The sequence below is a fragment of the Lepidochelys kempii genome, chromosome 3 (assembly GCF_965140265.1).
Source record: "Lepidochelys kempii isolate rLepKem1 chromosome 3, rLepKem1.hap2, whole genome shotgun sequence".
Classification (NCBI taxonomy): domain Eukaryota; kingdom Metazoa; phylum Chordata; order Testudines; family Cheloniidae; genus Lepidochelys; species Lepidochelys kempii.
Window position 1 is genome coordinate 42,051,866 of NC_133258.1, and position 27,892 is coordinate 42,079,757.

At 43.3% G+C, this 27,892-nt stretch overlaps 1 protein-coding gene across 4 annotated transcripts in view; it reads right to left on the reverse strand.

Annotated features, from left to right (window-relative positions):
* CSMD1 (CUB and Sushi multiple domains 1) overlaps positions 1-27,892 on the reverse strand; it is a 2,000,616-nt gene that overhangs the window by 147,601 nt on the left and 1,825,123 nt on the right. For all 4 annotated transcript variants that reach the window (XM_073336216.1, XM_073336215.1, XM_073336217.1 and 1 more), the window contains exons 47-48: positions 17,131-17,319; positions 15,296-15,442 (exon numbers count right to left, since the gene is read on the reverse strand). In XM_073336216.1, coding sequence (XP_073192317.1) covers positions 15,296-15,442; positions 17,131-17,319 — 336 coding nt within the window. The remainder of the gene's footprint in view (positions 1-15,295; positions 15,443-17,130; positions 17,320-27,892) is intronic.

The following is a 27,892-nucleotide window of genomic DNA, read 5'->3' on the forward strand; positions in this document are numbered from 1 at the left end:
CCACATTTTTTTCAGTACAAAATATAACCTGGAACTTATTCCTATTGTATATCACAAAATTAATTGATACTGCAATCTGTGAAGAAATTAAAAATTTAAATGACAGGATATTAGATATGTTGTTGTGTGTATTGATTTATCATAGGCATTTACCTGCTACAGAATCAATTTATATGGTTGACACATTTTACAAACAGTGATACAACTGTGCTATCTATCTGCATTATTTTTTATGTTATTAATATTTGTGATACAATCTCCTCCGCCTTCGGTTTTCAATACCTAGATATGGGATTTTGTTTGTTTTTGTTAGTTTTTTTAGTTGAGTGAATGGTTACTAGTCATCTTTAAAAGGGAAAGAGTCTTGCTCCTATCTTATATTATAGGTGTGCTGTCAGGTCCAAAACAAAGGAGCAAATACCAGGGAGAGATAAGAGCTATTTAAGGTAAAGGGCAATATCAGCACAAAAACAAATGGATATAAACTGGTGAATACATTTAGGCTGGAAATTAGGAAATTGCTGATTATCAGAGGAGTGTGATTTTGGAGTAGCCTTCCAATAGTAGTTGTGGGGACAAACAACTTTACCAGTTTTCAGATGGAGTTTACTGAATTTCTAAATGGGATTATATAATGGGATTATTTGAGACTGCATGGAATGAAACTCAGTGATCCAGGAAGTTCATTGAAGTCCTATATTCTGTTTTTTGTAAAAAGCAGACTTTTATAAAGCCTAAGACCAATTCACATTTTCCCCTGACTTTATTTTTAAATTCAGTGGATAATTTTTTTCTTCGTACAAGCATGACCTTTGAACCGTTTGCAACTTCAGACATTTCCATATTGCATTAGTGCTTGAGAACCTGAAAGTGAAATTGTCTAGAAACTGATGATAAATTAAAGCTGACAAGTATATTTTCATTGTCTAAACTGAGAGAATTGCAAAAGTAAACTGAATTAAAATATGAAGAGCCTATTTAGTAATATTTAAATAAATATTAATAACTTAGATTAGGAAACTATATGGTTTTTTTTATCTGATGATGTCCCCATATCATTCACCTAGACTGAATGGATCATTTATTTAATTGAGAATTGGACAGCCTGGACCCTGGAGTATGTTTGTGCACCCCTATTTTCCATTTCATAACACAAAGCTTGTGATTTTATCAAAGGCAACTTGAAAAAACATTCACAACCTAGCACTAAAGACATAGAAAGCATCAACTTTCCTCACATCATACCTGGTAAAATGCAGTATTCTAGTATGCTGAGCCCTCACCACATCACTATATCCAAGAGGAATTTTTGCTGTTATCTAAGAAGCCCTTAGTATCACCCAAATTTAACTACAAATCTTTCCCACATCTGTTGTATTGATCTTAAAATATTTAGTAAATAATCTGTTCCTCCCACTCTCTGGGATGTTCCTCTGTTATTTAGAGATGGGCTGAATCAACAGGCCTTCAGTTTTATTTTGAACAACCAAGTCCCAGATCGGTAGTGGTTCATGTCTAGGTACTGTTTCTATACTAAACATCAGTGTTTCCTTGGGATGGGGAATTCTGGATAAATTTTGTCAATTTTGTCATACCACTTAGTGTTAGGATATAGATATTCAAGCCTGTCTGCAAAGGCCTGTACTTTAAGAATGTAGGTGTATTCTTATCACTTGGCTAGTTCCAGAGGTATAAAAGAAAGAATCAAAACCACTGTCTGCCAGTGTAAGGGCCTTCTCTTACTGTGACAGTTTGTGGCCCTGTGCTTAGGCTCAGGCCTTTGGCTAAACAGCAGAGGCAGCCATAAGCTGGGAAGCGAATGGTCAAATCCTCACATTCCAAACTAGTCACATTGAAATAAGGTGCTATTGGGCTGTTAGGCACTATCAGGACAGGATTGTATTCCTATCACCTCCAGAGAAAGGGAAGTGCCTAGAAAATGTAAAAGGAAACTTAGTTTGATAGCATCCTGTCTGGCAAGAACTCACTTATCAATAGCTGGGATGTGAAATCCTCACTTCTGTGTTGTCTTGTCATTGTAGTTCCCACTTTGCTATTGTTTGTCTGTATAATCTCTGTCTGATTCTGTGATTGTTCCTGTCTGCTGTATAATTAATTTTGCTGGGTGTAAACTAATTAAGGTGGTGGGATATAATTGGTTACATAATCATGTTACAATATGTTAGGATTGGTGAGTTAAATTTCAGGAAAATGATTGGTTAAGGTATAGCTAAGCAGAACTCAAGTTTTACTATATAATCTGTAGTCAATGAGGAAGTGACTGGGTGTGGGTCGGGGTGGGCATGTGGGTGTGTGAGATGGGAACAGGGAATGGGGGTAAGAAAATTGGAATCATGTTTTGCTAAAGGGGGAAATGGGAATGGGAGTAAGGAAGTTGGAATCATGTTTGGCTAAGGGTAGGAATGGGAACAGGGACACAGGTGTAAGGCTCTGTGGTGTCAGAGCTGGGAAGGAGGATACTAAGGAAGGAAACTGGAATCATGCTTGCTGGAAGTTCACCCCAATAAACATCGAATTGTTTGCACCTTTGGACTTCGGGTATTGTTGCTCTCTGTTCATGCGAGAAGGACCAGGGAAGTAAGTGGGTGAAGGAATAAGCCCCCTAACACTTAGTATAGGAAATCCAACTGTTTTCATTTGGAAAGAGATTATTTTTTCTAGTAACTCTTTGACTAGATTATCCTTGTAGATTTGCAGTCCGGGGAATGTAATGTGCTCTTGGCACAAAAGTGGGAGGCTCCTTTCAAAGCAGTGGCCTTTGATGACACATGCGTACACCCTTGTATAATTAAATGCAAGATTCAGCACAAGATTTCTAAGAAACTACAACCCTAATCCCAGCCCAGTAACTAGAATCCATATTAAAAACACTGAAGAAATGTGGATCAATACTGATATTCTGTTCAAAGAAAGAAAAGGAGGACTTGTGGCACCTTAGAGACTAACCAATTTATTAGAGCATAAGCTTTCGTGAGCTACAGCTCACTTCTTCAGATGCATATCGTGGAAACTGCAGCAGGCTTTATATATACACAGAGAATATGAAACAATACCTATTCCCACCCCACTGTCCTGCTGGTAATAGCTTATCTAAAGTGATTTCCAGCACAAATCCAGGTTTTCTCACCCTCCACCCCCCCACACAAATTCACTCTCCTGCTGGTGATAGCCCATCCAAAGTGATAACTCTTTACACAATGTGCATGACAATTAAGCTGGGCTATTTCCTGCATAAATCCAGGTTCTCACATCCCCCCCACCCCCATACACACACAAACTCACTCTCCTGCTGGTAATAGCTCATCCAAACTGACCACTCTTCAAGTTAAAATCCAAGTTAAACCAGAACATCTGGGGGGGGGGGGGGGTAGGAAAAAACAAGAGGAAACAGGCTACCTTGCATAATGACTTAGCCACTCCAAGTCTCTATTTAAGCCTAAATTAATAGTATCCAATTTGCAAATGAATTCCAATTCAGCAGTTTCTCGCTGGAGTCTGGATTTGAAGTTTTTTTGTTTTAAGATAGCGACCTTCATGTCTGTGATCGCGTGACCAGAGAGATTGAAGTGTTCTCCGACTGGTTTATGAATGTTATAATTCTTGACATCTGATTTGTGTCCATTTATTCTTTTACGTAGAGACTGTCCAGTTTGACCAATGTACATGGCAGAGGGGCATTGCTGGCACATGATGGCATATATCACATTGGTGGATGTGCAGGTGAACGAGCCTCTGATAGTGTGGCTGATGTTATTAGGCCCTGTGATGGTGTCCCCTGAATAGATATGTGGGCACAGTTGGCAACGGGCTTTGTTGCAAGGATAAGTTCCTGGGTTAGTGGTTCTGTTGTGTGGTATGTGGTTGTTGGTGAGTATTTGCTTCAGGTTGCGGGGCTGTCTGTAGGCAAGGACTGGCCTGTCTCCCAAGATTTGTGAGAGTGTTGGGTCATCCTTTAGGATAGGTTGTAGATCCTTAATAATGCGTTGGAGGGGTTTTAGTTGGGGGCTGAAGGTGACGGCTAGTGGCATTCTGTTATTTTCTTTGTTAGGCCTGTCCTGTAGTAGGTAAGTTCTGGGAACTCTTCTGGCTCTATCAATCTGTTTCTTTACTTCTGCAGGTGGGTATTGTAGTTGTAAGAAAGCTTGACAGAGATCTTGTAGGTGTTTGTCTCTGTCTGAGGGGTTGGAGCAAATGCGGTTGTATCGCAGAGCTTGGGTGCCACAAGTCCTCCTTTTCTTTTTGCGAATACAGACTAACACGGCTGTTACTCTGAAATCTGTTCAAAGAGTTAGTCACTAGTAAAGTAGCTTTTTTCCCGTCCTTTGAGTGCTGTCAGTATAGAGGGAATGCTTGGGAGACAAAGTAGTGGTAACAGCCCCTGAAGGAACGGAGTTGAATGCAAGTCAGTAAGCAAGGATAGCTCAGTAAAAGGTTCTGGTTTGAGCCAAACGGAATATCCTTGACAATCACACAGACATTTGCTTACATACCTCAATTAAATGCATGAAATTACAGAAATACCCTTGATTTTTTAAAAAGGGAATTGACATTTAAAGAGGGACAATAAATATTACTTTAATTTACTTTTCAACTAATTTAAGAAACAAAGGGATTATATTTCTGAAGCAAGATGGTTAAAACTAATGGCTTCTAGGGGTTCTAGGAAGCGGCATTTTGTTTTGAATATCTCAAGGGAAGTTGAGAATGACAGTTGAGGCTTAATTCCATTTTTGTTTCAGTCAAAAAAGAATTGCAAAGTGATCTTGACAGTTTTGCAGTTCAAAGAAGAAACTATTATGTATGTGCTTGGATTATTTGTTTTATTTTTTCTGCCTTGCAGGAGAATTTATAAGCATGTTCTTTTTCTCTACTTTTTAAAATGTGGTAATATAAAGAAAAACTATACTGGACTGGCCAAACTTACTGATCCTCCGAGCCACGTATGACAATCTTCAGAAGTTCGAGAGCTGGGGCATGCCTGCAAAGGCTCGGGGCTTCAGCACCAATCCTGCTGAATCCCCGAGATTCAGCAGGTACAAGCTGCAGGGCTGAAGCCCTGAGATCCCCCTCCCTGATGGGCTGAAGCCCCTACCCCATCATCCCACTTCAAGGCAGAGTTCCTGAGCTCCCTTCCCCAAGTCTGGTAGGTGGAGAATGAGGGGAGCTGTGGTGGGCTCCAACACTTTAACGGGAAAAGAGCCACATGTGGCTCATGAACAACAATTTGACTACCCCTAAACTGTAGAATATGTGTGAACCTTCTCAAACAGCAACCTTAATGGGGCATAAAATAGGTGAGAGGTAGGCATCCAAATTACACAAAATGAGAAAACCCACTGAAAACTTATTTTTTTTCCTGTTGTTGTTTTATTTATTACAGTAGCACCTAGGGACCTATCATAGACCAGATTCCAACTATACTAATCTTTGTACAGACACATAACAAAAAAGATAATCTCTGCCCCAAGGAACTAAAAATCCAAGTATAAGACAAGAGATGAATGAAACAAACAGGAGGACACAAGTTAACTGTAAGACCATATTTGGCAGCATGAAATGCAGTGGTCACTGGTGGGGGAAGGCTGGGACTAGGTGATTGTGGGGAAGGAGAAGCAGGGACTGTTTGGGTGAGGTGGCTGGGACTGGGAGAAGAGGCTAGAATTGGTTGGGGTCATTTGTTAATTGCTGAGTGCTTTATTTTGCAACCTTAATAATATTGTTTTAACATAGTGAGGGACTGTATGTGAGCATGTGGGTGTGAGTGGGTAAAACATGCATTTATAATAGCCACTTATTAGCAACAGGCCCAGATTAGATCGACTTCAGAGTTTCTACAGAAGTGGCAGAGTCCCTGCTACTCAGACCACTTTAAGCCTCAGGTGGCACAAAATTAATTGGGAAAGATGTCACGGATAGCCAGTGTGTCAGAAACTGATCCTGCAGTCTTCACCCAGTCAAAAGCCCCTTTCAAGTTGACTGGAGTTTTGCCTGGGTCAGGAGTGTAGAATCACTACAGTATGCACAAAAGACATTTTAAGTAAACATCAAAATGAATATTTGTAAACTATTGGGCCTTCTTTGGAAAAAAGGACATAGAGTTGCCAACCCTCCTGGATTGTCCTGGAGTTTCCAAGAATCAAAGATTAATCTTTAATTAAAGATCATGTCATGTGATGAAACATCCAGGAATACATCCAAACAACATTTGCAACCCTAGAAGGACAAGTAGGTCAACAGCTGTTCTTTCTTTCTTTCTTTCTTTCTTTCTTTCTTTCTTTCTTTCTTTCTTTCTTTCTTTCTTTCTTCTTCTTTTTTTTTTTTTTAATCTACATGTTGTAACATTAAAAAAGGAACATTTATTTTAAGCTTTTAGTAAAGCTTGCAAATGATACCATCTGGGGAAAGGGTGGAGGAGAGTTTATGGTGGTTTATGTCTGAATTCCTTCTGTGTTCACTTTATATAGTTTAGTAATCATTCAAAATGTGATCTTACTACTAAACACAATTCCCATTGGACTTCAGGGTGCTGAGTGTTTAACAGCTTGCAGGATCAGGCATTAACAGAGTTAGTAAAGAAGCAAGTATAAAGCAACAAAAGATGTCTAAAGGCTTCAGCGTGAGCTAGTGCCATAGGAAATGTCAATCTCAAAGCTCCAATCACTATCACCTGCACTCCATTTCTGTGTTTCAATGGGAATCAGTGGGATAGAATGCTCATAGTGTATTCCAACCTCATGCCTACAACTACAGAGATAAAATATTTTTATTCTCCAAAAAGACTTCTGTGACAGGAGTTGCACTGACTCTATGAGAGGATTAGCAGGTCTGAGTGCAGTGCTGTAGGTGTGCATTTGTCTAGGAACAACAAAGCTTCCACCCACATTAATGATAAAGTGTAAGCCAGGCAGTCCACTGACCTGAACTAGTATTGCATTATAGATTTAATTTGCTTTTCTCAGTGACATATCAGCAAAGATCTTTCAAGGCCTCCTAAGTATTAATGTTTTCTTCAAGGTAACACATTTGTACGTTTTCAGTTCACTTATATCCTCAATGCCCATTTGTCAATTTTGACTAAAGACCAACCAGTTGTAGCTGTGTCAGTGCCAAGAGACACTGGAGAGACAAGCTGGGTGAGGTAATACATTTTATTGGTCCAGCTTCTGTTGATGAGAGACACAAGCTTTCAAGACACACACAACTCTTCTTCAGATCTCAGAAAGGTACTCCCAGCGTCACAGCAAAATGCAAGGTGGAAGAGATTGTTTAGCATAAGTAGTTAGCACTGTATTGTAGGCGACGGTGACAGGGTGTACCAAGCCCTTTGATGCTCCTTGCTGGAGGCCCTGCAACCCTACCACACCACACCCCAGGAAAGGGACCAGTGAAGGTGGGTCCTTCTAGCCTTCCTAGAAAGGCTGCAGGGAAGCAGCCAATCAGAGCTCAGCTGGCTTACTTAAAGGGAGATACAGGACCTGAGCAGGGCAGTCACTGGCTGGTACCAGAAAGATAAAGAAGGAGTGGAAGACTGTGAGATTCCATGGGTAAAGCTACTGGTGAGAAACCCTACTCAAGCAGGGATAGGACTGTGAAGTTTTCCAGGTGCAGAGGCCTTGGAGAGAGAGCCCTGACTTAAAGGGGGCAAAGACTGTTGCAAGCTCTCCAGGTAAAGAGGCCTGAGGGAAGACCCTGAAAAATCAGGACAGAGATTGAGAAACTCTCCAGTCAAGGAGACCTAATAGAGACCCTGCTTAAACAGGGAACAGTCAGAGAACCCAAGAAGGTGATGGGACAGAGTGGGAAGCAGCCCAGGGAATGCAGCAGTAGCAACTAGCAAAGAAAGTAGCACATGGCTGCTACTTGTAGGGTTTCTGCCTTGAGACCCAGAGTAATGGGCAGGCCTATTTCTCTCTCTCCCCCACCCCCGACCCGCACTGGCAGAGTGGCCAAAGACCCGAGAAGGGCACAAGATTTGTTTTGGAGCCTGAAACCGGGGCTGGAGTGAAACAGGCCAGGAGACAGGGCTGAAGATTTTGAGAAGGCCATTTTTTTGTTGGATTGTATTATCCTGGAAAGGGTTCCTTCATATGTCTTTGTGTGACTTTAGCCAGTGGGCTGCTGAAGACCTGCCTGATGAAGGCAATTGCCAACAGGGGGCAGTGGGAAAATTAAAAAAGAAAGAGTGCAGGATTGCACCTAGCTGGCAGGAACCACCCATGAGAGGTGAGTATTTTTTCCTCCCTTCCTCCTCCCCATCACAGGGACTATTCAAGGTAGAATGGCCCGTTAACATCTCTGCATAGGACAAAAAGAATGGGTTAGTGGGCTATGGCTTATTACCAAGAACTGTAACCCACTAACCCCCTCTTTTTGTCCTATGACTGCAGAGGTGTTTAGAGGCCACTCTTCCTTGAATGGTTCCTTGCAGTATGTGCTAACTACTTGTGCTAAACAATCTGTTCCACCTTGCATTTTGCTGTAACTCTGGGAGTACCTTCCCAAGACCTGAAGAAGAGCTGTGTGTGGCTTGAAAGCTCGTGTCTCTCATAACATTACACTCCATATTTTTTATGGAAATATGCTTACGATATGGATATGGCATAACTGAGATATACTTTATGCAAGATGGCTCATATAAGATATCATTGGAAAGGTTATGATTTACTGAATGTGATTATCTAATTTTTAGGTCTGTATCATTTTTGTATCAGGAGTTAGGAATATTGAATATGTATCTGTATTTCAAATGTCTTACTTGGGTGTCACCCCCAACTAGCCCCTCAGGTAAAACAATGAAAAAGACAGACAGGGCTGATGGCCCATTAGCAAAGAGAATGGACTGTGAAAGGGCTTAGTCTTTCTTCCTGTGGGCGCTCCAGACAGCCTGTTAGCATTCACTGCCACAACCCTGCAGAGACATGGGTCTAAGTCACCTGGTATGGGACCTCCCCTCCCCAGTTGGCATGCCATTGTTTTTCCACTGGAAGACAAAGGATTCCCGCCTTACACAAGAGCTATATAAAGCAGGGGAGTGACATCATTGTGGTTCTCCTCTGCCTCCCCACCCAAAGAGACACTGGGAAACACCTGGAAGCAAGAACTGAACTGGGGGGGAGAAGAGTTGAGCCAAAGCTGTAAGTGGTCTAACTTGTGAGTAATAATACCTGAGGTCTCAAGCTGCAGGCCAGTGCAGCTGCCTTTCAAGACTTTCCATAATCTGCCTGTGACAATATCTCCTTCCCTACACCCACACTTTCTCTCTAATATCACACAGACACAAAATAATTTATCATTTCTCAGATAAAATCAACCAGGTGAAAATGTGGGGCTCTTTCCCCTCCCACAACACAGAAATCCTCCCCAGTTGTTCCTTTTCTTTAGTCCCAAATAGCACTGAAAGCTCAGTCTTGCTTTTGTTTTACTTTCTTTGGGGTTAGAAGTTGGCAGTGTGAGGCAGGAGGAAGGCTCCCTGAATCTATGTCCCTGTGCACTCAAACAGGGGACAATCTGGCTCTCAATAAAATATTTTCTGAAGTGAAAAAAATTAAAATGTTTTTGTTAGTCATTCAAAACCTTGAGAGATGCACAACCATATATGGCTCAAACACAGCAAAAAACAATGTTTTAGTGACATAGGTAGTACAATAATCAGTTCAGAAAGACTTTTCCTCCCCATGGATGCTGCATAAGTGATCTCTGTGGTAAGTGTCTAGAGCCGAATATGTGTGTGGGGCAGGAAGGGGACGTTTATTTGATCCCATAAATGGTGACAAGGCCAATGGATCCATACACAGCGGCAAATCTTGTTCCAGGCTTCATGGTTACAGTGGCAATGGAACTACTCTTATTCCACCAAAAAACTGGAGGGCACGATTTTAGAGACTATTCAGTTGGTTCACATTCCCTGCATAGAGCCCCTGTGCAGCAGTTTAAATTTAGATATGAAGGACCTGGCATGGTTGGGTCAGGGCAGACCCACCGACTGGGAGGTGGTGGGGAAAGGGGGAAACTGTCCAGGAGCCTTGGTGATTTAAAAGGGTCCCTTTTCTGCCTGCCCTCGCTTTGTGCTGCTCCTGAAAGTCTGTGGCACATCCCTGCAGCCTCTGGGGAGGGGGTCTCTGCGTGCTGCCCCCAGCCCGAGCACTGACTTCTCAGCTCCCATTGGCCAGGAACTGTGGCCAATAGGAGCTGTGGGGGCGGTGCCTGTGGGCAGAGGTGCGTGGAGACCTCCTGTGCCCCCCACCCAGGAGGCACTGCCAGAGGGGTGTGCTGGTCACTTTCAGGAACCACCCAAGGTAAGCACCGACCCCCTGACCTCATCCTGCACCCCAACCCCCTGCCCCAGCTTAGATCCTGCACCCCGCCCCCAAGCTTAGTTTGCATGTTTTGTTTTATTTGTTTAGTAATCTGCTTTGTTCTGTATGCTACTTATTTTTAATCATTAAAATCTACCTTTTATAGTTAATAAACTTATTTCTTGTTTATAATATAACTCAGTCTGTGCAATTCTTAATTTGGGGGGCGGGGGGGAAAGAGGCTGTGCATATCTTCCTCCACATTGAGGGAGAAGGTGGATTTCCTAATATACCTTTGGGTCTGCACTCCAAGGGAGGTGGGCACCTGAGTGCTGGGGCAAGTTCCTTAAGTCTTCCCAGAGCTGATCTCAGTGTCTATGTCATTCTGCAGTTGGGTGTGGCCCTTCCTGTGCGCATGCTCGAGGAAGCTTAAGAGCCTGGCTCAGCAAGACAGGTAAAAAGGGGGTCCATGCTAGCAATACAGGTGGGCTTGGTGGTATCTCAGCTCATCATGTGGCATCTTAATGGAGGGGCAACTCGTCATCTCTCACCAACAAAAGTTGGTTCAATAAAAGATATCACCTCATCCACCTTGTCACAACCAGAAAAATGACTGCGTGGCTTGTCATACTGCAATGCTGTAAGATACATCACCAGTCAACCAATGCATGGACAGCAGGAGCATGGGTATACACTGGTCTGCATTTGCAAGATCATACATTTTCTTTCACATAATATAATCTCTTGCTGGATCATTTAAAACATTTAGGCTGAGATTTTCAATGCTGCCCAAGGGATTTGGATGCAAAATTCCCCCCCAAAATTAATTTGAATTGAGTGTCAAAATCCCTTAGGTCACTTTGTAAATCTCAGGATTATTCTTAGTAATGCAATATTCTCTAATTATTCATTTATAAGGTCTAATTTTCCTATCATCCATTTGTTTGGCAGAGCATCACAGCACCTAATTTTTAGGCACCTAGAAAATCACTACAATTCACAAAGTCTGAGGTAGGTGCCTAAACTCCCATACAATGGATGGGGAGAGAGAGGAGCCTCAGACTGAAATTAACAAAAGCCAGCATGCCAGACAGGGAGCTGCCTAATCTATCCAGAGCCTGCACTCTACATCCCCTCCCACAACCAAACTCTCTCCCAGAGTCTGCACCCTTCACCCCCTCCTGCACCCAAACTCCCTCCCAGAACCCGACCCCTCACACCCTCTCACACCCAAACTGCTTCCCAGAGCATGACCTTGGACCACCTCCTGCACCCAAACTGCCTCTCAGAGCATGACCTCTCACACCCTCCCACACCCCAACTCCCTGCCCCAGCCTGGTGAAAGTGAGTGGGTGGGGGAGAGTGAGTGACAGAGGGAGGGGGGATAGAGTGATCAGAGGGTTGGGCCTTGAAGAAGCGGCGGGACAGGGGCATGGTCTCAGAGAAGGGGCAGGGCTGGGGCAGGGCAAGGGTCTTTGGGTTTGCGCGATTAGACAGCTGGCAACCCTACTGGGCAGGCATGTGGACACCCTGGCTGTGCTGGAAGAGCACGCCCAGTAATACAGCCAGCAGCTCACCGGGCACCAGAAAGCACAGACACAGCACCGCCCAAATGTCAGGCGGACTGCGTCCACGCAGGCGCAGCTTGTGTGTGTGTGGGGGCCCATTGACTGTTCTGCCCTGGTGCCCAGAGTTGCCTGGGCCAGGGGCAAGTAACTACTGCTATGCAGATCCTTCCTTCCTATGCCCCTTGTAGTAGAGGAACCAGTGGGCTGAAACAGCCTTTGCTAAGTGTCAGCACAGCAGCTCTGTGGCTTGCTAAGTAATCATAGAATCAGAGAAGAATAGGGTTGGAAGAGACGTCAGGAGGTCATCTAGTCCAACGCCTTGCTCAAAGCAGGACCAATCCCAACTAAATCATCCCAGCCAGGGCTTTGTCAAGCCAGGCCTTAAAAACCTCTAAGGATGGAGATTCCACCACCGCCCTAGGTAACTCATACCAATGCTTTACCACCCTCCTAGTGAAATAGTTTTCCTAATATCCAACCTAAACCTCCTCCACTGCAACTTGAGACCATTGCTCCTTGTCCTGTCCTCTGCCACCACTGTGAACACCCTAGCTCCAACCTCTTTGGAATCCCCCTTCAGGTAATTGAAGGCTGCTATTAAATCCCCCCTCACTCTTCAATTCTGCAGACTAAATAAGCTCAGTTCCCTCAGCCTCTCCTCGTAAATCTTGTGTCCCAGGCCCCTAATCATTTTCGTTGCCCTGTGCTGGACTCTCTCCAATTCGTCCACATCCTTTTTGTAGTGGAAGGCAAAAAACTGGACGCAATATTCCAGATGTGGCTCCACCAGTATCGCACAGAGGGGAATAATCACTTCCCTCGATCTGCTGGCAACGCTCCTACTAATGCAGCCCAATATGCCGTTAACCTTCTTGGCAACAAGGGCACACTGGTGACTCATATCCAATTTTTCATTGACTGTAATATTCCCCAATAACCACCACTGAATAATAGCTACTCCGTACCCAGTCAGGCCAGACTCTGTGGGGGGAGGATTTGCCCCACAGTTCAGATCTATATGACAAAAACCCTGTAGAGGAAAGTAGCAGCAGAGCTCATCCACTATTCACCCCATACCCATTAGCTAGCTACATAGGTGACATGGTGATATGACTACTGTGGCTTAGGATTCCTTCCCTCAGCCCTGCTATGTTTCAATACCTTTTAGGCCAAGCTCATCATATTTGTTCAGGATTTGTTCAACTGGTATTCTTGCTAATGTTATATAATTCAATACCCCTGTATCTCATAACTCCGTGAATCATCATCTTGTAATTTACATCACAGGTTTTACATACAGTGTATTCAGACAGCAAAGAACAGATACTTTTTGTCACTCTCTCTACCTCACTTTCCTGATCTGTAAAATTAGGATATTACTACTTACCCTCCCCAATAAAGCACTTTGAGATCCTCAGATGAAAGTACTATTGTGACTGAATGCACACTGTATTCACACTCTACACACTATTGTAATTGTTGTACAAAATATGCCTTGTGAAGAATCAGTTGAAACTAATAACTCACTGGTCAATGATATCATGGTGAAGTGTATGTAGCAACATTATATGTAAAGTTACAAACATAAGCTGAAATTATGACTGAAGTATGTTTACCAGACAAGTCTGGGATGGGGGCAAAAGAGTTTCTTAAAGACAAAAGACAAGCTAATGCTTCTAGCCAAGTGTCTTCAAAGTTGACTGGCAATCACCAATCAAAAACACCATATGAAACCTCTTTCACCACAAGACTCCATGTCTCTGTCCTTATAGCGGGAAGAAACTTTAGGGATAACACTCAGGAAAATGCATTTCAAAGGGTCACTGGATTGTTTGGCTATACTGAAAGAAGGATAGGAGACACTTGATATGGATTTAATCAGGCTGCAACTTTATTATTAGATTCCTGGGACTATCCGGTAGATAAAAGCGCATAGAGCAGATAAGGCCATGTTTATTCTATAATTACCTGCAGGGGTTCCACCAGCTCCCCCTCTTTTCCATCCAAGTCCATCCAGCACATCTATTGGCAGGGAGCTTATCATCCACCCCCTCCACTCATAGGAGGGGTAAGGTGGGCTATCAGAAAGGGAGTTTGGCTCCCTGATGTTCCAATCATAGGGCCCAAAACCCCACACTGTTCCATTCCTTTAACCAGCACCTCCTTTTTAAGTTCTTTACCAGGCCGTTTATCTGGTCACTGGATGCCTTCCCTACAGAGGACATGCACTGGACATCTGCCACAAGGAGGCACCAGCAATTAGCTTGGCTGCCTAACCCCCCACACCCCCACCCTCCCCAGACCCAGTTGAGTTCCCATCTTCCAATGACCTTTTGTCTTGCAGCCCAAAGCCTGCTGCATGGAGAAAAAAGTTTCCAACATCAGGGCTTGCACCTTTAAAACCTTCCACTTGTTACATTCCCAGAGGGTGAGTCAGTGCTGCAAAGCTGACCACAACCCACCTTTTTGCATCAGTTTGACCTTTTGCCACCCCGCCCCCCCCCCCACCATAAAGCACTACTGCATTCCTCCGGCAAGCCTGGACAACACCCCCCCACCTTTAGGGGCGGTGTGATCATTATAAAATGAGGGGCAAAAACAACACAGGTTCTTTCTTCCTCTTTCTCCTAAGAAGACAAAGGAACTCTGGGAGGGGATCCTGATCAGATAATTTCATCAGCCTTGTTGCTGGGATCATGTGGAAAGGATTTTAGATGGAACTAGGTCTAGTTTGTTACATTTTAGATACTAGAAAACATTTTATCTTTACTTTTCTTGTAACCATTTCTGACTTCTATGCCTTATACTTGTATTCACTTAAAATCTCTCTTTGTATTTATATAAACTTATTTTATTTTTAAACAAAACAAATTCAGTGTTGTGTTTAAACTCAACTGTTTGGGTAACTCCAGTTAAGAATCAAATTGTTGACTACTGACCCCTTAACAAGAGCAATGGATCTCTATTATCTGAAATGTCCAGGTGAGGCTGGACAGTGCAGAACATCCTTTTTGTGGGAAAATTCAGGAATGGGAGTGTCTTGGAGTCACCCTGCAAATGGTAACCATGGCTGGTAGAAGCCAGAGTATGTCCAGAATGGTGCTGGCTGGGTGCAGCTATACACAGACACTTGGTGTGAGCTGCATGCTGGAGGGTTATTTATGAGGGGCCCAGGTTGGGAGCTACAGCAGAAAAGCACTGAGAGGCACCGACGATGGCAGGGCAGGTGCAACCCCTTGCTAGTCTGGACTGCACCCTGGGATGTGACAACTATATCATGCAAGATATACTATTTTCAGAGAAGCAGTCAGTTACAGCCAACTAGATATGAGTATTTTAAGTCTTAAAGTGTTACTGATTACTTTGTATAAACAAAGTATAATTTAATCTAAGCATATAACAGTTACTAACCTGAGTAACGTATCTTGAATCCCCTCTTACTGGTTGCGTGGTCAGTTGACCAGCGAAGATATAGCTGATTATTTCTGCTTGTGAAGTTTAGCTGTCCAGTATGATTTCCACTTAATGAAACCAACAAAGGGTTTTGCCCAGAAGAACCTTTAGAATCAGGGAAAGTGAATGTTATTTTCTTTTTTTAAAAAATGTAGCTCTTCTGTAATGAGATACAGACGAGTGACAAAGACTTTTGAGCTAAGGTTGATGCTTCTAATACTCCAACTAAAGCTTTATTGAAAGAAAATGATCCCAAATCATCCCTGGTATAACTCCACTGACTTCACCCGGAGTTATTCCAGAGATTAATTTAGCCAAAAGTGATTTTACATCACAAAAAGGATATGCTAGAAAATGTGTCTAAGACTGGTAATTGGTTAACTATATTAACTCTTCCTCTAGATTTAGTATCAATACTTGGATTTGATTAAAAATTAATGTATGAGTAAATAAGAAAGAATTCCACCAGGAGAATTAAGCAACCTAAATTGTTTTCTTTAAAAAAAAAAATAGTTACATATTGCTTAAGCCACTGGGGAAGTTCCAGGGAAAGCTGTGGCCGTTATCTAATCTGAAAGATGTGTGCTGAGTAGTGAGGAGACAGGGAGAATCTTAATAGCTCTCCCTCACTAATTACTTCTTTGACCTCTCAGAGCCAGGAAAGCTTATAGAGAGAAAACTGGCAATTTGAAAAGATTGCAAAATTTTGTTTTTATAATAAACCATTGTAGATTGCTAATGAATATTTTTATAATAACTGTAGATATTAAAAGATCAATTGATAAAGGAAAAAAAGACGGTCCAAATTATATTTACAAGACACATCAAACCATTTGATAATGATTAATATCCTTTTGGGTATCCTGGTAACATGATGAGAATATGCCCAAAGTGTACATTAATCAGTTGTGCCATGCAGTCTTCTTGCTTAATAGGGGTAGACATGATAATAATCTTCAAATACATAAAAGTATGTTATGAAGTGTTTTTGGACCAATTGCCCTCATTAGTCAATGACAACAGAATAAGTAGTAATCATCTTAAACTGCAGCAGGAAAAAATTAGTTTAGGAACGAGAGGAATATTTTATGAGAACAGTCAATAGAATAAGGTAATAAAGGGCTGTGAAATCATCTTTACTAGATGTCCTCAAGACTCGTGATACACATTCTGCTACAGTATGAAGAGAATGAACTGAATGTCTGATTAGAGAGCACTTGGACCCTAAATAATTCTATGAATATAAACATATGGTATTTCAATCCAAGAGAATTGCCTCACCAGGAATGACAACATTACAAAAATAACATGCTAAATTCTGTGCTCAGATGCCCACATGTGATTTGTAAGAGTTGCATGTGATTTCACAGCACAGGATTTGGCCCAAGAATAGTAAAATAGCTCTATCTATACTATTATCTAAACTCAGATGGCAATAATCTGTGGTATAATTTATGGGAATCCAATGGCACACTTTTTTCCCCAAAAAACTAGGTTCACAATGAAAATATATAATCATTTATCAAATTTCTGTAAAGAGATTAAACTTTCCACTCAGGTTTCCTATTTTACATGAATCTAATAGGACGGGCCTAACAAAATTAATCAGCTGCTTTTCCAAAAATATTGTAATTGAAAACAACACTGGGTACCAAACTTTAGACTTGGAGCAGAATAGTCATTTGGAGGTTCCAAACACATCATTATCTGATGGCACAAACATTCTGGAAATTCAGTTTCTCTCATATCTATATTCATTGTTTGAAATCAGATGATAGTTAAATAACTCTTACCATCAAATATTTCCAATTCATCAAACTGTTTTTCACTCTGAAAAATTTCTACAAAAATAGAGATGTTATAGCTTGGTTCAACTTTAATAGTCCAGGAACAGGTCTGAGAATTGGGGTAGTTTCCTGGGTAACCTGGACTGAGGATCACTCCAGATGATGCTGTACGGATTTCATTTGCTGGGCATTGTGCTAAAGAAAAGAAAAGAAAAGAAAAGAAAAGAAATCAATACAACTTTTGCCTTCTTACAAACTTTACTATTTTTCAAACATTTAAATGAAGACTTCAGCATCAATTTTCAATTTTTGCTGTCTTTAAATCATATTGTACTTATTCACTAAATGTGGTGATACTTAACTCAGTGCAGTCAATGGTAAAACTCCCATTAACAGATAGAGGAACTAGACTGGATCCTAACTCAGCAATCTGAATTATAAAACAAGCTAATAATAAGAATATACCAAATAAAGATCTCAAGACACTCCTCACTCCAAGGAGTTTACAATCAAGTAGACCATATGCACTGTTCCCTCTAAGCTGTGCGCGTGTGCACGCACCCACAGATCCTAAACCCCGTGCACACGATGAAACACCGCGCTCACAAAAATTTGCACAGAAGCACAACAATTTGCACAGAAGAAATTCTTTGTGCACACACCCTGTCAAACATTAGAGGGAACATTGACCATATGTACCCAAGTGTTAATGTGACCATCCACATGGGTGATGTTCACCACCCACATGTATGTTCATGTGTTCTACTTAAACTCTTATATTTGAAAATTTGGTTTGTCCCTTCCAACTGAGTTTGGAAGAATCAAGTAGTCCTTTCTTTTTTTGGAATGCAAGATACAAGTCAGGTCAAATGGTTGCTACCCTAACACGCCCATTAGTCAAAAGATATAAACTGGTAAGTCTAGCAATTTGTTGGCATGCAATGTTATTAAAGGAAATTAAGTGTAAGTTCCTCAGATAATATATTTACCTTAAAAGCAGCAAAGAGTCCTGTGGCACCTTATAGACAGACATATTGAAGCATAAGCTTTCGTGGGTGAATACCACTTCATCCAGACTAACATGGCTACCCCTCAGATACTTATATTTACTTTGAATTCAAGAGTAGTTTTATTCAGCCAAGTGTATGTAATTCCCCCATCCCACACCAGTTCTCTTAACTTTTAATTTTAAAGCATCACCCATGAGATTCACATTGTACATATTGACATTTATCATCTCTTATAGATGACAAAGAATTAGACTGATCTTAAATGTCTTTAAGGGCTTGTCTATACAAGGAAGTTAGTGCACACTGAGCAAAATTGTGAATTTTAATCCCACTAACTGCTCCATCCTAACTCTCCATGTAGACGCTCTTGCTCCACACTAAGGGTGCCATCAGGTGGTTTAGCTTAGTACACTTCTAAAATGCATTAAGCTAATGCACACAAGTTAGTCTCTAAGCCCTGGTCTACACTAGGAGTTGAGGTCGAATTTAACAGCGTTAAATCAATTTAACCCTGCACCCATCCACACAACAAAGCCCTTTTTTTCGAGTTAAAGGGCTCTTAAAATCGATTTCCTTACTCCACCCCCAACAAGGGGATTAGCGCTGAAATCGGCCTTGCTGGGTCGAATTTGGGGTATTGTGGACGCAATTAGATGGTATTGGTCTCCGGGAGCTATCCCAGAGTGCTCCATTATGACTGCTCTGGACAGGACTCTCAACTCAGATGCACTGGCCAGGTAGACAGGAAAAGGCCCGTGAACTTTTGAATTTCAATTTCCTGTTTGGCCACCGTGGCAAGCTGCAGGTGACCATGCAGAGTTCATCAGCAGAGGTGACCATGATGGAGTCCCAGAATCGCAAAAGAGCTCCAGCAGGGACCGAACGGGAGGTACAGGATCTGATCGCTGTATGGGGAGAGGAATCCGTGCTATCAGAACTCCGTTCCAGTTTTCGAAATGCCAAAACATTTGTCAAAATCTCCCAGGGCATGAAGGACAGAGGCCATAACAGGGACCCGAAGCAGTGCCGCGTGAAACTTAAGGAGCTGAGGCAAGCCTACCAGAAAACCAGAGAGGTGAACGGCCGCTCCGGGTCCGAGCCCCAAACATGCCACTTCTATGATGAGCTGCATGCCATTTTAGGGGGTTCAGCCACCACTACCCCAGCCGTGTTGTTTGACTCCTTCAATGGAGATGGAGGCAACACGGAAGCAGGTTTTGGGGACGAGGAAGATGATGATGATGATGAGGTTGTAGATAGCTCACAGCAAGCAAGCGGAGAAACTGGTTTTCCCAACAGCCAGGAATTGTTTCTCACCCTGGACCTGGAGCCAGTACCCCCCGAACCCACCCAAGGCTGCCTCCCGGACCCACCAGGCAGAGAAGGGACCTCTGGTGAGTGTACCTTTTAAAATATTATACATGGTTTAAAAGCAAGCATGTTTAATGATTAATTTGCCCGGGTATTCGTGGCTCTCCTGGATGTTCTCCCAAAGCCTTTGCAAAAGGTTTCTGGGGAGGACAGCCTTATTCCATCCTCCATGGTAGGACACTTTACCACACCAGGCCAGTAGCATGTACTCGGGAATCATAGAACAAAGCACTGCAGTGTATGTTTGCTGGCGTTCAAATAACATCCGTTCTTTATCTCTCTGTGTTATCCTCAGGAGAGTGATATCATTCATGGTCACCTGGTTGAAATAGGATGTTTTTCTTAAGGGGACACTCAGAGGTACCCGTTCCTGCTGGGCTGTTTGCCTGTGGCTGAACAGAAATGTTCTCCGCTGTTAGCCACGGGGGGGAGGGGAGGAGCTAGCCACGCGCTGGGGGGAGGCAAAATGTGACCTTGTAATGAAAGCACATGTGCTATGTATGTAATGTTAACAGCAAGGTTTACTGTGCAAGAGTGTACCCATTGTTCTATAAAATGTGTCTTTTTAAATACCACTGTCCCTTTTTTTTTCTCCACCAGCTGCATGTGTTTCAAGGATCACAGGATCTTCTCCTTCCCAGAGGCTAGCGAAAATTAGAAGGTGAAAAAAATGCACTCGTGATGAAATGTTCTCTGAGCTCATGCTGTCCTCCCACAGTGACAGAGCACAGACAAATGCATTGAGGCAGACAATGTCAGAGTACAGGAAAGCACAAAATGACCAGGAGGAAAGGTGGCGGGCTGAAGAGAGTAAGTGGCGGGCTGAATCGAGGCCTGAAGCTGAAAGGTGGCAGCAGCATGATGAGAGGAGGCAGGATTCAATGCTGAGGCTGCTGGAGGATCAAACCAATATGCTCCAGCGTATGGTTGAGCTGCAGGAAAGGCAGCAGGAGCACAGACCGCCGCTACAGCCTCTGTGTAACCAACCGCCCTCCTCCCCAAGTTCCATAGCCTCCTCATCCAGATGCCCAAGAACGCGGTGTGGGGGCCTCTGGCCACCCGGCCACTCTGCCACAGAGGATTGCCCAAGCAACAGAAGGCTGGCATTCAATAAGTTTTAAAGTTTTAAACTTTTAAAGTGCTGTGTGGCCTTGTCCTTCCCTCCTCCACCACCCCTCCTGGTGCTTCTCTCCTCCACCACCCCTCCTGGGCTACCTTGGTAGTTATCTCCCTATTTGTGTGATGAATGAATAAAGAATGCATGAATGTGAAGCAACAATGACTTTATTGCCTCTGCAAGTGGTGATCGAAGGGAGGTGGGGAGGGTCGTTACCTCACAGGGAAGTAGAGTGAACCAAGGGGCGGGGGGTTTCATCAAGGAGAAACAAACGGAACTTTCACACCATAGCCTGTCCAGTCATGAAACTGGTTTTCAAAGCTTCTCTGATGCACACTGCGCCCTCCTGTGCTCTTCTAACCGCCCTGGTGTCTGGCTGTATGTAACCAGCGGCCAGGCGAATTGCCTCAACCTCCCACCCTGCCATAAACGTCTCCCCCTTACTCTCACAGATATTGTGGAGCGCACAGCAAGCAGTAATAACAGTGGGAATATTGGTTTCGCTGAGGTCTAACCGAGTCAGTAAACTGCACCAGTGCGCTTTTAAACGTCCAAATGCACATTCTACCACCATTCTGCACTTGCTCAGTCTATAGTTGAACAGCTCCTGACTACTGCCCAGGCTGCCTGTGTATGGCTTCATGAGCCATGGCATTAAGGGGTAGGTTGGGTCCCCAAGGATAACTATAGGCATTTCAACATCCCCAAAGGTTATTTTCTGGTCTAGGAATAAAGTCCCTTCCTGCAGCTTTTGAAACAGACGAGAGTTCCTGAAGATGCGAGTGTCATGTACCTTTCCCGGCCATCCCACGTTGATGTTGGTGAAACGTCCCTTGTGATCCACCAGTGCTTGCAGCACTATTGAAAAATACCCCTTGCGGTTTATGTACTCGGCGGCTTGGTGCTCCGGTGCCAAGATAGGGATATGGGTTCCGTCTATGGCCCCACCACAGTTAGGGAATCCCATTGCAGCAAAGCCATCCACTATGACCTGCACATTTCCCAGGATCACTACCCTTGATATCAGCAGATCTTTGATTGCGTGGGCTACTTGCATCACAGCAGCCCCCACAGTAGATTTGCCCACTCCAAATTGATTCCCGACTGACCGGTAGCTGTCTGGCGTTGCAAGCTTCCACAGGGCTATTGCCACTCGCTTCTCAACTGTGAGGGCTGTTCTCATCTTGGTATTCTTGCGCCTCAGGGCAGGGGAAAGCAAGTCACAAAGTTCCATGAAAGTGCCCTTTCACATGTGAAAGTTTCGCAGCCACTGGGAATCGTCCCAGACCTGCAACACTATGCGGTCCCACCAGTCTGTGTTTGTTTGCCGAGCCCAGAATTGGCGTTCCACTGCATGAACCTGCCCCATTAGCACAATGATGCCCACATTGCCAGGGCCCGTGCTTTGAGAAAAGTCTGTGTCCATGTCCTCATCACTCACGTCACTGCGCTGACGTCGCCTACTCACCCGGTTTCACTTTGCCAGGTTCTGGTGCTGCATATACTGCTGGATAATGTGTGTGGTGTTTAATGTGCTCCTAATTGCCAAAGTGATCTGAGCGTGATCCATGCTTGCCGTGGTATGGCGTCTGCACAGAAAAAAAGGCGCGGAACCATTGTCTGCCATTGCCCTGACGGAGGGAGGGGTGACTGATGACATGGATTATAGGGTTGGCTTACAGGGAATTAAAATCAACAAAGGGGGTGGCTTTGCGAGAAACTGAATGGCCCCCTCAAGGATAGAACTCAAAACTGGGTTTAGCAGGCCATTGATTTCACAGAGGGAGGAGAAAATGAATACAAAACAAATCTGTCTACTTCTTGTTTTGAGCCACTTCATCTATCTTTATACATCTTGCTGGCAGCAGACTGTGAGGTATAACGGCTACCCATAGTCAACACCTGGGTGCTCAGCAGAAGACAGTGCAGTATGACTACTGCCCATCATCTTCTGCTAGCTGCAGATTAAAAGACAGTGCGGGACTGAATCGCCACGAGACAAAACAAGGGAAATGACCTGGCTGAGTCACTCCCATGTTTGCCCAGGCGCTCGGTTAAAAAAGCATTCAGGACTACGTCGATGACTGCTACGGGTCATACTGCACTGTCTGCTGCCAAAAGGCAACAAACTACTGCTGCGTAGCAATGCAGTACCATGTCTGCCAGCACCCAGGAGACATACGGTGACGGTTAGCTGAGCAGGCTCCATGCTTGCCATGGTATGGCATCTGCACAGGTAACTCAAGAAAAAGGGCGCAAAACGATTGTCTGCCCTTGCTTTCAAGGAGGGAGGGAGGGAACGGGGGCCTGACGATATGTACCCAGAACCACCCACAACAATGTTTTAGCCCCATCAGGCATTGGGATTTCTACCCAGAATTCAAATGGGTGGCGGAGACTGCGGGAACTGTGGGATAGCCACCCACTGTGCAACGCTCCGGAAGTCAACGGTTGCCTCAGTACTGTGGACACACTCTGCCGACTACATGCACTTAGAGCATTTGTGTGGGGACACACACAATCAACTGTATAAAAACGCTTTCTACAAAACCGACTTCTATAAATTTGACCTAATTTCATAGTGTAGACATACCCTAAGGTGCCACAAGTACTCCTTTTCTTTTTGCAGACACTTTTAGTGTGCAGTGTATCCACACAAGGAGTTGCATTGGAGTAGTTACTGCACACTAGCAACTCTCCACCAGCTACTGCAGGCTTTTTCCCTGTTTAGCCAAGCCCATAGTTTGTTATGATCTAAATGTTGTCTCTGATTCAACTAGTCTCCTGTTGGTCAGCTTTCCTTTAATCTTTTGTCTCTCTGTCAGGAGGGACCGCTTTACATTTGCTGGCATATGTGTTCTGATTTTTTTCCCAATATTTCATAATACATTATATGCATTTTAACAATTGTGTGTGTTAGATTTACAAACATGTCTCCTGAAGGATTACCAAACATACCAGGGAACTGTCTGGCACAGTCCCTGAATGCTGACATAAATTAAAAGATATGGAAAAAGTGAATAATAAAACAAAGAGAAAAAAAAACAAATGAAAGGTGGAAACAAACAACACAGAAAAAATCCAATAACATAAACAGAGGGCTATCAAAAGTAAACAACCAAAAAACAAGACAGGAATGGGGTTTTCAGAGATGTGGACATGCAAGTATGTGCTTTAAAATCTATAGAGTAGAGAGACATCTGGTAAAAAGGGACAGGTTGAGTGACACGGAGGTTTCTATCAACTATGAACACATTGGTTAAAAATCACAAAACAAGTAAGGGCCAGAACCATTCAAAGTTCTTGCGTGCAAGAAAGTACCAGGAGGGAATCCCAGCATGTGGTCCTGTGGATGACAAGATGCCTTCTTAAGAAACAGGTCCTGGAGTGCCACCACCTTTCAGTAGCTCGTCTCCCTTTTATCAAAGGGAGATAGGTTTCCCTACTAAACAAAATAATTAGTGCTTAAGAGTGTTAATGACTGTAAGCAAACTAAAAACTGCCATGGTAGACATATATATTGTAATTAAATACTATGCATTAATACCAGGCTATTATCTGGAGCCACCTGCTCAGAAGAGATATAAAAAAAGGTACATGCAGTAAGTGTTATGGAAAAAAAAAGTCTTCTTCAGATGTTATCTTCCACCTACTCAAGTATGTATCCTTGGGGGAACATTAGAAAACAAGGATTTAGAGATCAAAGAATTCCCTTCAACAATTTTAAAAAAATTACACAATTAATACTGATAACAGATCAGTGAAGAAGCATTGTAGGGCTTTCTTTCCTCTTCATTTTTTTTTTTAATTTCTATCCAGGACATACACATCTCAAAATCTGTGAAATAAGGGCAGAGCTGGTAAAAGAAAGTGGCTCCAGATAATAGACTGAGGAGTTTTTTAATGCATAGGGTCAATAGATATTGGAAATGGAAATGAAAGCTAGATAGATATTCACAAGGAATTTTATAATGGGAAGTTCTTCAAGCATTTGTCCACATACAGTAGATCCCAGTGTAGATGCATGTGCTGCATCTGCATGATCTGGGAATCTTTCAGTCAACAATGTCAGTGAGGGCTGTGCACATACCCCCGTACACCTTTGTGCCCTACACAGAGAGTATAAACAGTGGAGCAGCCCTAATCACTTCTCAGTTCCTTCCCACCACTTGTGGCAGCAAGTCAGAGTCTCAGTGTCCTCCTGCTTCTTGCACTTGTACAGTTAGGCTTGTTGTTAGTTTAATAGTCGTAGTGCAGTGTGTTTGATAAGTTTTAGTTAAGACCATTCACTGAAAATCCAACATATTTTTTTCTTTAGCTTTGCCTTTGTACCAACGAGTAGGTTCAATGGTGGAGAGCAGGTCACCAGGCTTTAAAATGTGCCATGTCTGTTAGAATGCTATGCCTGCTAATGATGCATATACAAAGAGCTCATTTAATCTGTGAGAGTCACACATCCCGAGTAAAGGTGCTATTTGTAACTCTTTTTCTAAGTGTAAACAGGGGGCTTGTGAGGTTAGTCTCAAATTATTTTGAATGGAGATCATTACACACAGTCTCACTCTGAGATAACCCTTCAAGAGCTGAGTCCTCATGCTGTGAAGCTGATTTCATCAGGTGCCCCATCAAGAAGGGATATCATTCCAGGTGATAAGTCTGTTACTATGAAAACTTCTGCTGCTGTCAAACACTCTGAGTCTGCTCACCAGCCCTCCTCAGGTTATTCAGTAGCTTTTACTGCCAACTGCACAAAATATGAAAGGTCTCTTTGTGAGGTTTGACACCCAGTGTCACTCATGGTACTGGCCAAGAAGGCAAGGTTCATCATGGTGACTTATCTAAACTTGTTCTTACAAAACCACATTGGTACGTTGTGTTTTCTAAGGGTGGGGGATTGTGTTCTTTACTTTTGGTACTGCATTCTACTTCCTCGGTGACTGACATTGTGTCCTTAGTACCACTCTCATCATTGTATGCCTCTGAGTTACTGGTATGTATTGTGACAAGACTTCTTAAGAGACTGCACTTCTAGTACCAATGATCCCAGTACCATTGTCATCATTAGTACTGCTTCCTTTGTCTGCTAAAGCTGCATTCACATCATTGGACCTTATGATCACTCCTGAACCAGAATCTCCACTGCTGGATGTGTCTCCTTTATCCACTGTATCTGGAGCATAAAGTACTGATGATTAAGTCTCTTTCCACTCAGTCTCATTGGTGTTAGTATCTCCCTCTCAGGCTTAATATCAGAGCCTCTTTGGTTTCTACTCCACAGGGATCTGCTCCTCCATTAGAGGAATTTGACTCATCAGCATCCTCTTCTCTGCATCACAACAGAAGTCCCACTCCTAGCAGATCTTCCCTCTCATCCACTAATTCACAGGAGTGCCTATGAAAGGAGTCTTCCTTACCACAAGCCTCATGTTCCACAGACATCACACACCATGGTTCCCACCTTTGTGGCACTATAGTCCTTTCCCTTATGGAATGCAGACCTGGCCTTATTGGTCTCCTTTGAACCCATAGCTTCTCCCACCTGCTCCTTATTCTGCTACATCAAGGTCAAGAGTAAGATCACCTCCTCCTAAGAATCCTGCTAGAGGACTTCAATCTTTCCATTGGGAATTACTACAATCTGGAGAATAAGACCTCTTAGCAGAGAAGAAGAAAGACCTTGTGGAGGAGTAGGAGGAACACCCAGTCCTTTGGACATACCATTGGCATCACCCAACAAGGCTATGGCTCTTTACAATACATCCACTAAAGTTCAGTTCTGGGCCTTCCAAGACCTCCTTAAAAGAATGGTGGACACCTTGGAATTCCCCAAGAAGTTGTACAAGAGACTTCTATATCAACCATATCTAAGAGACTAGATGGCATATACCAAGTACCCACCATAGGGAGGTTGGGTTGAGTACTTTTTCACAAACCCAGTATCTGGATCTTTGGTGGTAACAGAAGCTCATGAGAAATCTCAATTACCTGAGCCTCCTAGGTCTACACCCATGGATAAAGAGCCCAAGAAGACGGCTCTCCTGAGGAGGAAAGCTTACTCTTCTAATAGTTTGTAGAGTTATATAGCCAATTACCAACTATTAATGAATATGAATGATTTTATGCAATGGCACAAAGTTCTGCAACTATCTCAGATATTTCCTCAGGAGATCGGAGATGAACTGAGAACAGTGACTTCATAAGGCCCATTGGTGGCAAAGACAGCTTCATAGGCCTCATTGGGTGCCTTTGACACTGCAGCCAGATCTATGGCCACTGTGGTCACTATGAGAAGAACATTCTGGTTGCAGTCATTAGAAATTTCTAAACAATTGAAGACCTGCCTTTTGAGGGCCATGATCTGTTTAACTCTAAAACAATTGAGGCACTGCACTCTCTGAAGAATTCTAAGGCAATGTTCTGGTCTCTGAGCCTACACAGGCCACCTCAGAATATGAAGCAAACCCATGGTCTGAGATTGGGGAGGGTATGAACATAAGAACGGCCATATTGGGTCAAACCAAAGGTCCATATAGCCCAGTATCCTGTCTTCCAACTGTGAACAATGCCAAATGCTTCAGAGGGAATGAACAGAACAGGTAATCATCAAGTGATCCTTCCCCATGTCACCCATTCCCAATGTCTGACAAACAGAGGCTAGAGACACTTCAGAGCATGGTTTTAAATTTAAATACTTCCTCTTCCCCTCCACGGAGCAGCCAAGGCTGGATCAGACCTACCTCCAGGGATCTCCCCCTGCTGGAGAAAGCTCTGAACCCCCCCAACTTCCACTTCTTGCCCCATCACTCCTCAGCAGTGAGGGTGGGGTCACTGTACAGGGAGCTTCTCCCCATTTGCTCAACCCCCATGCATTTGGACCCATCGTCCCAATCTTTGACCCCCCTCCCAAATATAGAAGTCAAACTATGCCTATAAGCAAACCACACCCCATTCATTCTGTAAACAATGGTCTCCACCTTCCTTATATCAATACCAACAGAAAGCTCCTAATTTTTCTAGGGAAAGGGGTGGGGGTTCTATTTCATCTATTGTAACAGCAACTTCTCTCCAGGCTATAGGTTACACATTTTAGGCCATGGTCAAGATCATGGACCAGTCATAGAGGATCTTTACCTCCTCTCTCCTCCCTTTAGCATTCACGTCATTCCATTAATTCCCAGAATTGGGTCAAAGATTCACCAAAACAAGGTCAATGTGATAATAATAGCTCCAGCCTGGACACACCCTTTCTGGTACTCTAAGCTGTGACACC